Raw genomic sequence first — 16,683 nt, forward strand, 5'->3', positions numbered from 1 at the left:
ATCCCCTGCAATGATGCCCAGTGGCCAGCCTGTACCTGTATGAGACACAATGAAACAGGATGGATCAACTGTCAGTAATACCATCCTTTTTGTATTTTATTTGGTAACATTTCTGTGTCTAGGACCCTGCTGTTCTTTCTGACTTAAGGTTTCAGGGAGTGAGGGCACTTCACTGGTGAGGGCTGAGTAGCTGCCTACAGGCATGTTTTACCTTATTGTTACTAAAGGAAAAGACTTTACAACAAAACCAACCCAAAAAAGCAGCTCCACTCCTTTCTCCTTTCTATTAGGCCAGGTGCATGGTATCAGCCCTTTTCAAGGTGGTGACTTTTGTGGACCATGAATTAGAAGTGATCAAGCTTTTGTTTTTCTGTCAGGTCTGCAGGCCACAGCTATTGGGTACTTACATTTGAAATGCTAATAGAGATTATCAGGAGGTCAGTGAGTCTCATGAGGCCCTCCCTAATGTTTGTTCTCTCCAGGCTGAGCTCATATGGACTCATGAACTGAAAAGGAGCCATGCATCCAAAAATTTAATGTTTTTTTCTATACAGTTTTAAATTTCCTAAGTAATGGCTGGAAAACCTTGGGAACTGAACAAAAAAGATCATGCCCCAGGACTAACGTAATGGGGAAAAACTATTCCTGTTTCAGTGATGTTCTCAAACAATTGTCATGTTTGGGGAATTGTTCTGCCCTGTCCTGAGGTGCCTTCCCACTGTGACACCAGCAGAGCCATTAATCCATGAGCTGTGGCCACCTTGGGAGCAAAGCATGGTATCTGCCCAGCCGCACACACTAGCTGGAACAGAGCCTACTGCAGTCATTCTTGGGGCTCTGCTAAGTTTTCAGTTCAAAACTTCAGACGAGGTCATGGGCTCAGCTGAAGACTGAAACACCAGTTTCTGTGCTACTGAGTTAATTGCCCATAAGTGAGACTGTTTACTCATGGAAATATCAAACCTTTGTGTTTACTACTAGGATTAATATATGCTATGGAATGGTTTTGTTAGTCCCTCACTATGCTGGTGTTGTCCCAGAAAAGCAAGCACTGTTAATATCACAGAAAGTCTGAGCAGTCGCCGGCTCCTGAAGGCTAGCTAGCTGTTGTCTGCAGTGGGGATGGGAGGACAATGGACCACATGCAGTAAGTCATAATACATGTGTCTGTTACTTTGATAGTAAACTTTGAGTGTCAGTGAACCTCTTTTGTTCAATTACAATGATGTGCAATACAGGACCTTGGTCCATGATAATGAAGCTACAAGTTAAATATATTCTGCAAAGACAGTACATACCGAAATGTTCTTGGTGACATCCAGACCCTAAAGACAAAAGATAAATAAATATATTGATAAATAACAAGACAGCAAGAACGTCACACAGTGCTGGGTACAGACTGGGCTCTGTTCTCAGCTCTGCCCTGGAGTCCACCCATAGCCTTGGTCAAGTCCTTTATCTCTTTACAATTCAGTCCCTCACATGTGTGATAATCCCTTCTTTCCTCCTCCACCTCTTGGCTCTCTTTTGTATTTAGACTGGCAGTTCACGTGTATAGCACATAGTACCCTGGGACTAGGGTAGCAGGATTCCCATACAGTACCTGCACTGTAGAAGTAAATGGGGCGTTTCATGCTCAGGGTACAAAATGCAATAATACTAACAATAGTAAGGTGTAGTGCAACAAGAGATCATGTGGATTCAGTTTAAAGAGTGTGGATCTTGATTCTACAGTCCTGTGAAGTCATCAGGGCTTCCCATGTGCTTAAAATAATGCTCATACTCCAGAAGTTGGTTGGACACATGCCAGAGCACAAAGCACCTTTCAGGATTCAGCCTTGATTTGGTTTCTGAAGTTCATCGATGTGTTTGCAACCTATTTGCAACTTTGCGGTGGAAATTTAATGAGAAGGTCTTTCCCATGGGAGACCTACTCCTTCCTCTTTCCTGTTGGGCTGGGAAAACTCTGATTAGAGCCTCTGCCCTGGCATTTCAGCACTTCTGATCCCCACCGGAACCTGGAAGTGCTGAGGCAGCCACAAACAATGGGAAAGAAAGGGAGAGGAAGAGCATTCATCCCGGCTCCCTCGGACTTCAGCGACATGGTTTCCCTGAAACACGATTTGAGGACTGGAGCTAATTACACTGATATGCTGCCAGTCTGGTAATGAGTGTTGCTAGCTAAGGATTGACCCACTAAAATTTTTGTATGTAACAAAATGTGTGCTTGGTTTAATCTCCCTAGCAGTAGAAATGAGGATACTTATGACAGAGTTCACATACTGAATTATTTGGGGTTAGTGAGGGCTAAAGCCCACACTTTAGCAGTGCTCCTCTCCCCTGCACCATTGCTCTGTTTGTGCCTTTGCTGGCATAAAGACATAGCTGTCATCTTCATTTAAGGCTGGGAGCATGGAGGCACAGAGCACCCTGGCCCACACCGCTCCAGCCCCATTCAGTAGCAGACAGGGTTGGCTTGTTCTCCCAGCACCTCACTCTGATCTGCCTGAGCAAAACTTCTCCCTCCTTCTTCCACAGGTCCCACTCAGAGTCTGGCTCCAAGCTTATCACTCACCTTTCTTACTGCAGGGTCCTTTGATGTAACAGCCTGTCCCTCAGCCATGCTACCAGCGTCTCTGAACTCATTCTCCTTGTTGTTCCTATTGTTTGATGACTTCCTGAGCCCCACCATGGACTGGCTCTTTCCTGACTCCAGGTGTCTCTCACTTCCTGCAATGAAATACAAGGACTTGCTCACATTTCTCAGCATTGTCCTGCTAGGGGTGGCCTGTGGGCAGTGCTGCCAGCAAGCTGTGACCCCAGATGCGATGAAAACCCTAAGGACTTAATGATGGGATGAGACCCCATGTGTCTTCATGCCACACTGCAGCGGAAAGAAGGTAAGTGCTCCAATAAAGTGTCTGACCATAGCAGGACTTTCTAATGACTTTCTCATGGTGTTATTTTCCTTCCAGGCCTGCTCTGAAACTGCCAGGAAAGAGCATTTCTGAGCCTCAGCACTACAGATCTCAAAGGCCATTTACACTCTGACTCAATCCTGCTAGGAGGTGCATTGATGATCTGCATTTCAACAGGTATTAGAGGCAGGCTGAAGTCCAAGGTTTGAAATAAACTAATCAGCCTCATTTAGTGGACTGGTTCACATCTAACATTGGATCCAGACTTTTCAGCTGGCTTCATCACCAGTAGGCTGAGCCCAGTCTTTTTCAGCCTTCTGGAAAAGTTGGTCTCTGGATCCAAGCTTTGCAGCTGGGGCTTATTTCCACTTGGTCTATAGAATAAGTCATCCTCCAGGAATGTATTCTATGCCTGCTTGAGATGGTAGGAGACTAACAACAGGCATAAGGCTTTCCATCTTAAATCAAATCCTACCTTGGCTGGGGGAATTTTAAAGCCACATGGAAGAGCTCCACTAATGGACCCATTCAAGCATGCTAAGTTTCCAAAAGAGAGACCCATTTTATAATGCATTTGTCCTAATCTTTGTAGCCATAGCTGCAGAGCAAAATCCTGCTTCACACACATGAAGGAGAAAGTGTTAAAATCCCATGTAGACAAAGCATTTTAAAATGCATCTCTTAGATTTCTATCTAAGGTTTGGTTCCACTAACAGCTTGCTCTGTTCCCATCTGTCTTTCCTAGGGAAAAGGAAGTTGCTGGTCAGCTTATTTCACCAACTGGTCACAAGCAGGAGGGCCGGTTAGAGGTATTTGAACTCACCATTGCAGCTGCTCAGCTTTTCAGTGTTTGCTCCTATTTCTGGGATGATGGAAAGATCAGAAGGGTTTCCAGTCTGAACCAAGAGGCTGTGAGGTCTGCTTCTTCCGGCAAAAAATGTCTTCACGTCTTGGTACGAGTTGAGGAAGACACTGGCAGCTCCACAGGAGCAGTGCTGCAGAAGGTACTCCTACACCAGACAAAAAGAAGTATGCAGACTCAGGCTGCCATGGCCCAAGGTAACTGAGCAGTGAGATGGTAGAGACAAATTGCAGTCATTCTGACCCAGGGATGCCCAGCCTTGTCCTGAGACCCATTAGAACCCAGACAAATTATTTAATTCTCTAAATGGCTGAGCAGCCTGGAGTTGGTAATATAGATTTTTCATGGGGTCACTGGTGTTTAACTTAAATTGCCTGATACTCAGCATCTTTTGGGTTTGTTTCCCAGATGGAATTGAATACAACTTTCTAAACACAGAGCTGTTCAGCTAAGGCATTTGTGTAAATAAACAGATCCATTATAACAGTGACTCACATTTAACATAATGTTATTTGTTTTGGAACATGCACAGACAACAATATCTTGTATTTTTATTGATGGGATGCCATAGTTTGCTTGCATGTTACCAGTCAGGTTCGCTGTATGTGGTACTTCAGCTGGTGTAGTTCTGCTGTAGCTGGTGTGGTGGGAAGGGGAGATTGCACAAGAGTGTAGTAGAGCAGGAAGCAAGGAGAGCATTATTTAGCTGAAGTGGAAAGTGAACCAAAGTGTTTATTGTTTACTGAACAAGGACTGGCCAACACCACATTAACACCTCTGGAGACCCCTAAGTGATTGACAGTTTTAATGTAACATCTCACCTGGATATGTTGCCACAGCAGAACGGCACTTTGTACTACCTATACCTTTGGGAGGTGCTTTGAAAATCTGATGAAAGATGCTGCTTTTGGCCCATGTCATTAAAGATTTCCTTGTAAAGCAAACGACGTAGAGTGACCATGTTCCCTTTGTGTCCCAGGATTGTGTCTCAGTCTCCGTGGTGCTATCTGTACAGCTCTCAAGAACAGCATTCATGAGCACTGACTATCTAAAATTCTCACAACCAGCTCTTAATACATTAACCCATCTCTGCTCTCAGGGTTGTGTCTTCCCTAGCTGTGTCTGGGGCATGAAAACCTTTCCATGCTTATAGTCTGCATGGAGACTGAACATGATTTGGAAAGCAGCCTTAGGACACCATCCAAAATGTGATGCAGACAGCAACCTCCATGTCTTGTGGCAAATGGAAATAGTAGTGTTCCTCTTCTACTTTCCTCTGAAGGGGAAAATGACAGAGCGCTGTTCAGATATAGGGGATGCAGGCACCACAGAGATAACCAACAGAAAGCACCCAGTTTTGTAGAGCACATTCCAAGTGCTGAATGTTACATCTGGGGGTCCAATTCCCCACTGAACAGTATGGAACAAATGCAGCTGAGAAGGCACTGCTGAGGGATCTTGGAAAATACCAAAAAGGTCAGAGTTTCAAATATTTAAATGAAAGCATGGTGCCTTTCAATTCAGTAGGAGCTGGGGAGAAGGGGGCACATACACCAGATGATGATTTGACCCTGGATTTGCCGCTTGGAAGAGTTACTTTGAGCAATGACTCATAGTTGTAAAGCTTCAGGAAATGTGTTAACAATTCCCAGGCTCTATGTAGGAGGCTGCATTCCTCTGACTGTGAGATGGGTACATGGAAATGACAGGCTACTCTGCTCTGCAACCTGACTCATGACTAGGCTTTGGCTCTTAGGAGGAATCAGTCACCTACTGCAGATTCAGTCCCAGCATGTGGGAAAGCAGCACCGGGGGAGGAGTGACACTGACCGGAGAATAAAAGACTTGACACAGCATGGCTGGGAAGAAATAGCTGAGTGTGACAAACCCCTTCTGTTCCTTTGGGGAGTGATAAAATAAAGAGAAAAGGAGGGGAGGAAAAAAGCTGGAAGCCTCGTGTGATAGAGAAAAAGGACGGAGAAGCAGAGGTGGGTAGAACTGAACAAAATATGCAGGGACTAGGTAAATGCTGTTTAGGAAGACGCTGAAATGATTTGCAAATTTGAGTGAAATTCTCCAGTTATCTCTGGCTGACAAAAAAAAAAAAAAAAAGACAAATGAGAACATTAAGTTGTTTCATGTTAGAGATTCTTCACTTGGCAGCTCAGAAGCACAGGAAGGAAAAGGGAGCATGGAGTTGGGTAGTGGTATCACTGCTTCTCTTTCCCATTGTCTGTTTTGTGGGAAATTTGGTGATTTTAATAGTTTGAAACTAGAAGGAAAAGAAAAGAGTTTTTAATTCAAAACACAGTGGTTAAGGAGGTCCATGGAAATGTTTTGTTTTGATAGCATTGATGGGAGGAGATGTGTTCTGGGGAAGTTTTCAACTGTAGAGAACAAAAAGCTACTGACTTCAAGTTGGCCATCACAGGAGGTGAGAGGGATGCTTTTTAACTCAACAGAAGCAAGCACATCTGGGAAACAACATTGAACAAGAACAGAAACCCACCCCCACTCTAAAGGAAACTGAACCCACTGTGGTGGATGTGAGCTCACTGAAGACCAGAGCATTCAGCCCGGGTGGATGTGGGGTCAGACTTGGAACTTTCTGGGCCTTGAATAGATCATTTAATGGAAGATACTGTGGTGTCTCCTTACCTCTTTTATCTGGCTCATCTTATGCTCTTTCTGCAAGCTGCACACTTGCTTTTGGAGACGCAGGTTGTGCTCCTGCAGCTGCCCAATCTTCTCAATCAGTTGGCAAATGTGTTCCAGGTATCCCAGACCAGATCCCAGGGCTTTGCTGTTACCTTGGTTCACCTGCAATGACAATGCATATGGGACCATGGAGCAACAGCAGAACAATTCTTACTAGCAGTTGGGAGCCCAGCACACTCCTTACAGTCATGTGGGCTGTGGTAAAGACACTCGGGCTTCCTATTGCAAGGGGCTTTGGTTATAGCCAGTTCTGAGCTACCATGGTGCTTGCTTACAGCTCTTCTCTGGATTACTCAGCAAGATGCGTTATCTGAGGGACTCTGACTGATCACATGCTGACGCAGAGGAAAACCTCGGTGACAGCCTGTTTCCAGTTCCATCTCCCAGGCTAATTTTTGTCTTTTACTGGCCAGAGGACCCTTACAAACAAACACAGTTCTACTGCATGGAATAGATAGCTGGGGTTAGTATGGCTCAGCCCACAGCCCTCAGGGCAAATCACACTTATGTGTCCTAGGGCTGAGCTTGGCTCCTACCCAAAGGCACACATCTGCAGGTTGCAGTGATTCATGGCTTTGTGACCAGCTTGGGGGGTACATTTTGTCTGCCTTTGGCAATCTGCAACCACTACAGCACAGTTGAACTCAGACTCTCATCACTGGTGTGTCAGTGAGAGGGACATGTGCCTAAACGAAGCTGCTAAAGTGAAAGATGATCTTTCCACTGGTCTTTAGCAGATCCCAGCTTACATCCCTGATGCTACTTTTCAGTCATTAAGAGATGCCTGAAGAAAATCTGCAGGATCAAGCTTGCTGTCTGGCTGTGGCAGGATATTCTGTACCACTGATCTATCCACACCCAGGACCTGCAGAGTCTCATTGCTGCTCAATCAAGGGCAGTTCCAGACAGACGGTAATCCTGTGGCAGAGGGAAGTCAGAGGTGCTTCCCAGCCTTCTGCTCTGCACTTAGCTGTTTCTGGCCCCAGGACTTCCCCGTGCACAGCAAGAGTCCTCTCCTGTGCTGTGAGCAGGCTCTGCCTAACGTGTTGCTAACAAATACATGCAGAGGCTCACTTCCACCTTGGCGCTGCCTGCTGATGTGCATGTGATAACAGTAAGTAAAATAAGCCTCAATCTTTACACAAGCAGTGCTCTAAGTTTATCTTACTTCAAAAAATAAGTTTCCTCTACAAAAGCAGGAAGCTTACTCTGTCTCCTTTCCCACAACAATCTACATTTTTGGGGAAATGCCAGCCTTGGGATTCTTCCTGTCTTTTCATTATGTCAGAAAGCTCATGGTGTGTTCAAAAATAATCAACATTAGGATTTACTTCTTTTTAAACAAATGATGATACAATGTTATTTATAAACAGGTATTATTATGTCCAGATGCTTTTGTGTCTGAGGTTGGGACAGAGGTCACATGAAATCATATGAAAAGCTGTGATGACTGTAAGCCAACCAGTCATTCACATTCATGATTTTTGTTTTCTTCTCTGGCAAAGCCTACAGAAGTGGTGGCAAGACAAAGGTTATTCAGCCATAAAACTGAGTCCTTAGCATGTCTGTGCAGTGGGAAGGGGCACAACCCCAGGATCCACAGGGAGAACAAAGCCTACATGGTGTCTGCTGGGAAAAGCTTGAATCAAAAGCACTATAACTGACATATCTGAAAGCAGCTAGGGATTTGGGGGTGCCCAGCTTCAGAAGCATGATTTTCAGAAAGTACATGAGTATCAGCTTCTGAAAATTTGGCTGTTTTGATCTGTACCAAAAGGAGTAGTCTTTTTTACGCTGTCCCAAAATGGGTAGTCAGAAGTTTCTCATTATCCTTGAAAATGTAGGCTTTCTGCTACTCTGTACCCTTTTCGCACATTTAACAACTCCCCTTTCTGCCAGTTTGCTGTTGCAGTTACTGATGACTTGTCTGTATTGCCCTAAGGAGACAGATCCAACCTGTTATAGCTGTTGAAACACAAGGGAAGACTACAAGGGACAGAGGAACTCTTGGAAAAGAGGATAAAGTAAAGCATTTGGCTGTAATCTCAGGACTGGGGAGAAATAATGAAGAATTTGACTGTGACGTCTTTCAGTTAGATGCTCCTTTTGTTCCATATTTGGCCTGTGCTTAATAGTGTAAGGTCCTGCCTTGTGTTCACAGCTGCTAGGTTTATAGGGCAAAATGGGCAGGGGGAAGGAGAAGAGAAGGTGGCCCTGGTTTCCATTGCTCTGTGTCTAAGGCTGAAGGCACTTGAAAGCAAAGGTGTGCTTGGGGCAGGCATGGACAAAATCTGCCTTTTACCACAAGTTAGAGAGGACTTCCAAGTCCTGAGAATAAATATGGGTCCCCAGAAAATGAGAGGGAAAAGGTGTAGAGCAGTTGTTCCAGGTCTTGGGGGCAAGGTGGATTTAACCCTGTAGAAGACTTAAACCAGACTGGAATCAATATGCTGGAGGCTCCTGTTTCATAGCCATCCTTCAGAGGCTGCCCAGGGCAGACAGTTCAGGCTATTTAATTGGAAATTAATTTGCATTTTATTTAAATGATCTCAGCAAGCGCAGATGAGCAAAAGACAGATTGGGAAGAGCCTCCAGTGCCTGCTCATCCCTGTAGGGCCAGCCACTTCTGTGGTCAGTGTGCAAGGCTAAAAGCTTTTAAAGGGGATGCTTCACCTTGCTTGCCCTGCCACAAGGCCCATTAGCATCAGGATTGCTCAGATATGGCACGTGTTCAATACAGAAAATTTGTGTAATTTAGCTGGTTGACCCCAAACCAATTGCTCAGAGAGGGCCTCTCCCTCTCTAGGGACCCTTCCAAGGACTTTATTTTCCATAGATTGGAAGTACCTAAACAGCCCTCGCTATGTCCTCAGACCTGCTCTGTCTCATTCTGGTCTAAATATTTTCTTCTCAGAACTTGTGAGAGAGTTGTATGGTAGCAGTGGAGCATGAGCAAGCGGAGTGAGGAAAACTGCAAACATTTTCCAGGATGAGTCTCTTCCAGTCTCTGTCTTCCCACTTGAAGCTTCCCAAAACATTCACCTAACAGAACTGAAATTTTTCCCATTCCCCATAGGGGGATTGTCAAATAGTATTGGAATAAAAGCCATGTGCCCTATTTTGAGTTGATGAAACCTACGAAGAAGGAAACTCACCTACTTTTTTGAAGGTGAAGATGCAGAGGATCAGACAGACACAGTTTATTAATCAGATGGTTAAAGTTGCACTAGGAAAGTAACAACATAATGTATAAATAGGTCCCAGATTTTGTTTTCAGGTACATCAGACTGAATTAGATCCTCATCTGGAAGAAAAGGCATCTAAGGCTCTCAGCTGTACTAGGCTGAGTTATTCCCATTACAGAGTGAAGATGTACCACACTGACTTGACACGTGTTACTAAAAAGAGATCTCTTCCCTTGTGAGTGCTCACCTAAGTTTTGGGGACAGACTTTCTGTACATGTAGCCCTGCTCATCTGGCAATAAACCATCACAGTTGTGCTGGCGCACAGATTTCTTAGAATGCCTAAAAATACAGGATCAACACCTGCACTGGGAACTTTGGCATATCTGGAGCCCTCCAGTCAACATTTTGACTAGTGTAAAACCACATTCTTCCTCTGAAGCCACCAGAGTCACAGAACTGGGAGCTTTTCTTCAGTCAGGCTCAATGGAAAACTGTCCTGACTGGACCTGGCAGCAGGAGCCGAGGCTGACAGGCAGGAGTAAGTAGCTTGCAAGTAAAGCTCTTCTTCACTCAGATGGGAGCTCACTGACGTTTCTTGCTGTGACTTAGGTTTCTGCACTTCTTGCAATGCTCTTCACTTTCTGTTGTGGATAGTTTTGAGTTATACCATGCTTCATTCTCCCATAAACCCCTCACTGCCTGCTCCTGCCACGTTAGCATGGCCAGTACAGAGGCAGTACGGTCACTGCGCCAAGGAATGTAATTAAAAACCTCCCATCATGGGCTTGGAGCAACCGATTAGTGACGGCACAGGCTGAGCGGGAAGCATTTGTCACTGGAAGTTGACAGCACCAAAAGGTTTGTGAATAACAGGAAAGAGAGGGATCGTGCTGTATATTTCTGACAGCTCCACCCTGCTGTCCAGGAGGGGCTGCGCTTACTGATAGCTTCTGGTTTCCTCCGAGCAGCACGCACAGGCTACGAGGCTGACCATCACAGGTTTTCCTATCCTTCCCCTGAACCGTACCACTCTCTGCAGAGAAATATTCTGAATGCTTTGGCCCAGGATAATTATCATGGTGTGAATAATGTTTTTTTCCATTTAATGACAACAATGCTCCCACCCTCTCTCTTCTTCTAGGGGTATGGACTGACTTTAAATGTAAACTTTATGGAGTATAAGGAAGTGTTTGCAAAGCAAAAGCATCAAAAGCTATATATCTTCAAACTGGCCCCAAACATTTAATATGGCTTAAAAGGAAATGCTTTTATTCAGGCTTCAAAGTTCTTTCACTTGTTGTTTGACATCTTCCACTTTCTTTCATCTTTCTAAATGTAGGCAAATTTCAAAATAATGACAGTTCAAAACAAAAGATCAGAAACCTTTGTTTAAGAAATGCCAGGCTGAAATGATTTGATGTATATTTTCAGCCAAAGCCATTCACCAAATGAATCTAAACAGTCAAAACATTTGGTCATTTCCAGTCTCTCTTTTTCAGCATTTTCCTTCCTGTTCTCTTGGAAGCAGTCTCAGCAGTGAGGGAGGCTGGGAAGAAACCAAGGGACATCCTCGTCCAGAGACTGAATCCCTGCTTGGCTGTGGTGTGCCAGTAAGCACAGTGCCTTTGGCATTGCCACAGCCAGCTGGACTGGGATAACTCAACTGCTCTCCTGTTACTTGGAGGTTGTATTCCCCAAACCAGCAACAGAACTGAGGAAGTTGCTGTCACCTATGATTAAATAATGATCTCACCTGGCATTAAATATAAGCCACTGTAAGCACTCTTGCATCTCTATCAACATGCATTTAATGCAGCAGAAATTGATTAGATGGAACAATTTGCTTTGCCATGTTCTTTGCCAAGTAGAGTGGGAATACCCCACACTAGCCTGCTATCTTTCAGACAGCACTGAATGCATTTCCAGGGGTATCTGACTCCCTGAGATGACATCAGGCCAGACAAGAGATTGGCTCCTAAGTACCCTGCTGTATTTTGGACAGGTTACAGGCAAATGTGAAAACCACAGAGTAAGCCTAGAGCAGAGCCTCAGTGGGGGTGAACCAAGATACATCCATCAGCTGTAAGGGCAGATGATCATTTGGACATCTTTTCTGAGTAGGTCTCACTCTGTTCTGCCTGTGTTGTATGACAGTGAGGACAGGTCAGCCTTGTGCAGGTTTGGTGAGGGCAGAAGACTCTGCAGCTGCAGGAGGCTGTCCCTGTGCTCTGAGGCACACAGCGTAGCAGCAGCCACAGGGCTATGCAGTAGCCATGGGCATTTCTTGCCCCAGGTAGCTTGGGTGCTACCTGGCATCCCAGCAGTCTGAAGAGTGCTGCTCTTGAGATACAGAAGCCTGGAGGTGCTCTGTGAAAAGAGGCAAACTTCCCCAGCATCTAGGTCACAGCTGTATTTATACAGCTCGAAAAACAAACAAGGAAAAGTGCTCTGGGGCACAGAGATTTAGCACTCAGCCAGTGAGGATATTAAAAAGGAGGGGAGATAAGCCACCAAGAGCTTCATTTCCTCTTCAGCTTCTTTCTAATTTATTCTCTTGTTTATTTAAATGCTCTGCTTTGGGAAACCGAGGCTCCAATTAACGAAGGATTTACATGAATCTTGTGGTCAGACAAGACCAAGCTGGCTGCAAACCCTCCAGAGTACAACAGAGAATTTAGGTAACTTTTTATAAAGTCTTCTGGTATTCAAACTCTCCTGCTCTGGTCCTTTTGTGAACTCTCTGCCAAAAGGCCAGGTCATTGTCTCTTTGGGAACTGTGCAAAATAGACATCTGTCTTCTGCTTGTGTGTGAGACAGCTCTGGGGAGGAAGAGGTTGCTCCATCGGACTGTGTGTTGCTTGTGCTGTCTCGATATGCAATGTTAACAGAGATGAGCCATCTCTGACCTTCCTTGCTGCTCGGGAGGGTTTGGCATGCTGGAGAGGAAGGCCATCACCTGATGGCTCAGGGCCCGGGCAGAGAGGTCATGGTGAAATTACATGCACAGCACACAGCACTTGTCACTTGGCTTCCTCCCACCCATCTCCCATTCCAATTCATCACTATTGCCACAATGAACGCCCCAAAAAGAAATCCCCGTTATGTACCATTTGATATTTTTGGTGTGTCTGTGTGACCCTTTTCACCTAGCCTGCTCTCTCCTTTCCTTCTGCTCACGGGGCTTTTTGGTCTGTCTCTCTATCAAGAATCAGCTCCCCAGTTAGTTCTTTCTGTCGCTGGTTCATGGAAGCCACCACAGAAGGCAGGCAAGGCAGTGATCTGTCTGTGTTAGCAGCATGGGACTTCAGGCAAACCACTGGGGTGAGTGCTTGCCAGCATCCACTATGGAAAAAGGTGGACAGAAGGGCTTTTTAGCCTCCTTTTAGTCGCACAGCATACCCAGCAAGGGGGAAAGAGTAGGACAAGGTGCTGAAGATACCATATCTTTGCAGTTCAGTCAGTCTCAGAACACAGGAGTTTACATCACAGCTCTGCTGGAGGGTTAAAATGGGATCTCCATCTCTAGCCCAGCAAAGATTTGAATTTGTGCCTTAGTTCCCTGCTTACTCATTATTAGACAGAGCTGGCTGAAGAAGACAGGACAGGCCTGGACAGGAATGGCCTACCCCTTAGACAAGTTCTTTCCAAACTTCGGCGTCCTGACAGCAGTCCAGCTGTTCCCAGGAACAGGAATAACTTGACCTTGAAAAAGAAACTATGTTCTGATCCCCATCCCATGTATCAGAGAACAATGACTAGCTTCATAATCTTAAGACTGGAACCAAGTCCATCCTCTAATCTAGGGATTTTTGAAACATCAGATCTCCATAAACCATTAGTCATCCTTACCCAGACCCAATATATATGAATTACTTCAGAATTTCACTGCTATGAAAAGAGCTCTTAAAAATCAATTGCCAAGATTTGCTGCTTACAACAGCTTCAGGGGAGATTTTCTAACTCACTTATATGTGTCCTAGTTCACGACAGAGGATAGGACTTGAACCCTGACTGAGGTATTTGGACAGGCCTAGCTGTAAGATTCAGTTTAGGTGTTTCTTACCTCACTCAGCCTACAGCATTCATCCATGTATTGATCCAGACTGTCACTTGTGGGGTACTTCTTCAGCTGATGTCCATGAATCTGAAGGTCTTGCATGCTGCCAAAGTTTTCTGGGAAATTGTCAGCAATTGTCTTTGGCTCTTCTATGGGATCTGGGGTGGGAAGAGTGCTTTCCCTGGCAAGGTCCATCTCTGGGGTAGGTTCCTTTTCCAGAGATTGCCTTTTGCTTTGGTCAAAAAGTTCATCAGGACTTTCTTCCTGAGGGACACTGAAGTCTTCAAGGGAAGCTGTAGGACACTGCACAGCATCTGCCTCCTGACTGTAGTACTCAGCTTGCTTTTCACTCTCTGGATCTTGGTGGCTGCTTTTTCTGGCCTGCTCTTTACATGTTCTTATTATCAGATGGTCAATTTCTGGAGAAGAAGAGGTGCTAAGCACGCCCGAGTCACAGAATGAGTCTCTGCTGTGAAGCACAAAGCTCTTCTCTGAACCCGTTGGAGTTGATGGAGAATTAGCCCCGCTTGGCAATTCAACCCCCGAGTCCTCGGATTCAAATTTGGAGAATCTGTGAAGTCGGCACTTGGACTCGAAGGTGCTGAGGTCAGGCAGCGTGGCTACATAGTCTGTGCTTGCCGGGGCATCTGCATAGTCTGGATCTGCCGGTGCGGCTGCTGCATTCGGATTTCCCTGACAGTCCGGTGAGAGGCTGGCGCCGGGGAGATGGGACTCTTCTGTGCAGGCTGTGTCAGATGGAGCCTCAGGGATTAACCCTGGGTTTTGAATTCCTTCATTGCTCAGGATCTTCATATGTGTTAACACAACTTTGTCCTCAGCAGGTGGGCTCTTCTTACCTGCTTGAAAGAAAACAAGTAGAAGGTCACAAGAGGCTACAAAACTCAGTGTCTAGTGCATCTCCTGAGGGATGTGAAATGTTAAACTATCTGTACTAAGGTGGTAGAGGGGGACAGCTCTGATTTGTTTTTCTTGAGCTAGATGAAGCTTTCCTGCAGGCTTTGCTACAACAGAAGTGTTGTGTTTCTTAGCCCCAGAGTCCTTCAAGGGGACTCATAAATGCACAGAGTTCTGATTTAGTAGATAGGTAGAAAACAACACATGTAGCCAGATAACTTTTTCATGATTACCTGCATAAACATGCAGAATATTGTTCTTTCAGCATTATAGACATTAATTTGTGGTTAAAATATTTCATCTGATGAAATGTATTCTGAATCAGCAGAAATAAAGGGTAAAATGAAATCTGTCTTTCTGCAGGCTTAAGTGAATTTTGGGTTGCAACAAGCAATTTGAAAACCGTTTGGTATTCTCTGCAGTATTCTCTACACACATACAGGTGACAAAATGCACGAACTGATAGGAAAAGCAAAAGAGGCACTGTAGATCTTTTTCACTCCCTGTATGGCTTTAGCTGTGAAGTAATTTGTTTAAACGAACTCTGACCTTCTTTGTAAAGAGAAAGGAGATGGGGTCAAATTTGTTCATGAGCTTTTTGCACATGGACAAAGATGACTTGTTTTCACATCACATTTATTTCACACTGTCATGTGGTAGAACAGTCTCTAGATGGAAGGCTGATCTACAGGAATTGAAGATCTGTCCCCAGGTTTTCTTACTGTTTTTCTGAATCTAATATTTCACAGTCAGACTTTTGGTTCACGCTGGTATGAGAGCCAGTGTGAAAGATCTGCATCCATCCTTTAGCAAACTGCAAATCTCAGCTCCAAATCCATCTGTTTGTAGATTTGGGACCAGGAATTGCTGCAGTACCAAACTGCAGGTTCTCTGGTATATTTTCCCTTATTAGTGCTTGACCCAGAGCACTTCAGGGGGCTACAATGCATACACTTTTCAGCATATCTTACTTCCTACTTGATTTCCTTTCATTCCTCTCTCCTACTTCCTTCCTTTTTGCCTGACATCAAACCAGCAGCTGCTTCACAAACTTACTCCCAGTAACATAATTATCCCTAAGTAAGCAGGGAAGCCTGGGACCCCCCATCAGCAGTAGAGCAAGGAGAGCTCCACTGTGCAGCCTTCCTTCACGGTAACCCAGAAAATTCCCTGTTTCAGAAATAACTTGTTTTCCAGCCTTCCTCCTTCCAGCTTACTTTCCACAATGTCCACAGACAAGGGAGATTTTGACTTACTAAGGCCAAGCTAGCTATTTAAATTTCTTGTTTGATCTTGAGATTTTCTTGGGATACCACTGAAACATGCCCTTTACTGTTCACAGGCAGCCATTGATTTAATATTTTACACTGGATTTTCATAAAGGGCTGCCAGTGGTAAATAGTCGTATCTGATGGGCTTTTTATGGCATTTGGTCACATAGTGCTTATAACCCCCTTATAGAAGATCTTGTTTATCATATACAGAATTGTACCCGCCTCCCTTGGCAGGATTCAGGCGTCTCTCCACTGTAAAGAGCCACATTTGGGATAGCCAGTGCCAGACCGTCAGCAATGCGACACCACTGCATTGCTGTGGTGGGGGGACGAGAGAAAGGCATTGCCCACAGAAATGCCACAGGAAAGCTCATCAGGAGCTAACTGTGGTGGGCTGGACAACAGCCCTTCCACTCCTGGGATGAACATGATGAACCCTGAACTGAGGACGAGGACGAGGCAGCCTGGTTTGCAGCTTCACACACAGCAAAATGCTACCTGTAAGAGGGAACTCGGTGCCAGGTCTTGGAAGGAGGCAGAACTGAGTTGCTACTGATTTAGAGTGAAGAGGATTTACCTGTTCAGCTGCAAAAACCTCTTGGCAGCAAGAGGCAGAGAGATGTATCTGCATGAAAAATAAAAGGCCAACAAGCTCTTCTGATGGCATCACCACCCATGATGGCATGACAAAACCACCGAGAGTCAGGAGGAGAGCAGTTGCGTTGCTGCACTTTCGTTTTAAGAACAAATCA

The 16,683-nt window shown here is 45.1% G+C and overlaps 1 protein-coding gene across 4 annotated transcripts in view; it reads right to left on the bottom strand.

Annotated features, from left to right (window-relative positions):
- LOC104363795 overlaps nt 1-16,683 on the bottom strand; it is a 32,342-nt gene that overhangs the window by 7,576 nt on the left and 8,083 nt on the right. For 2 of the 4 annotated variants that reach the window (XM_042803078.1, XM_032982132.2), the window contains exons 2-6: nt 13,749-14,599; nt 6,439-6,600; nt 3,742-3,928; nt 2,576-2,730; nt 1,299-1,325 (exon numbers count right to left, since the gene is read on the bottom strand). In XM_042803078.1, the coding sequence (XP_042659012.1) occupies nt 1,299-1,325; nt 2,576-2,730; nt 3,742-3,928; nt 6,439-6,600; nt 13,749-14,599 (1,382 nt within the window). Of the gene's footprint in view, nt 1-1,298; nt 1,326-2,575; nt 2,731-3,741; nt 3,929-6,438; nt 6,601-13,748; nt 14,603-16,683 lie in introns of all 4 variants that reach the window. The other 2 variants (XM_042803005.1, XM_042803144.1) reach the window with 1 other exon arrangement.

This window comes from Tyto alba, unplaced genomic scaffold (assembly GCF_018691265.1).
Source record: "Tyto alba isolate M040663 unplaced genomic scaffold, T.alba_DEE_v4.0 Super-Scaffold_1, whole genome shotgun sequence".
NCBI classification, from domain to species: Eukaryota; Metazoa; Chordata; class Aves; order Strigiformes; family Tytonidae; genus Tyto; species Tyto alba.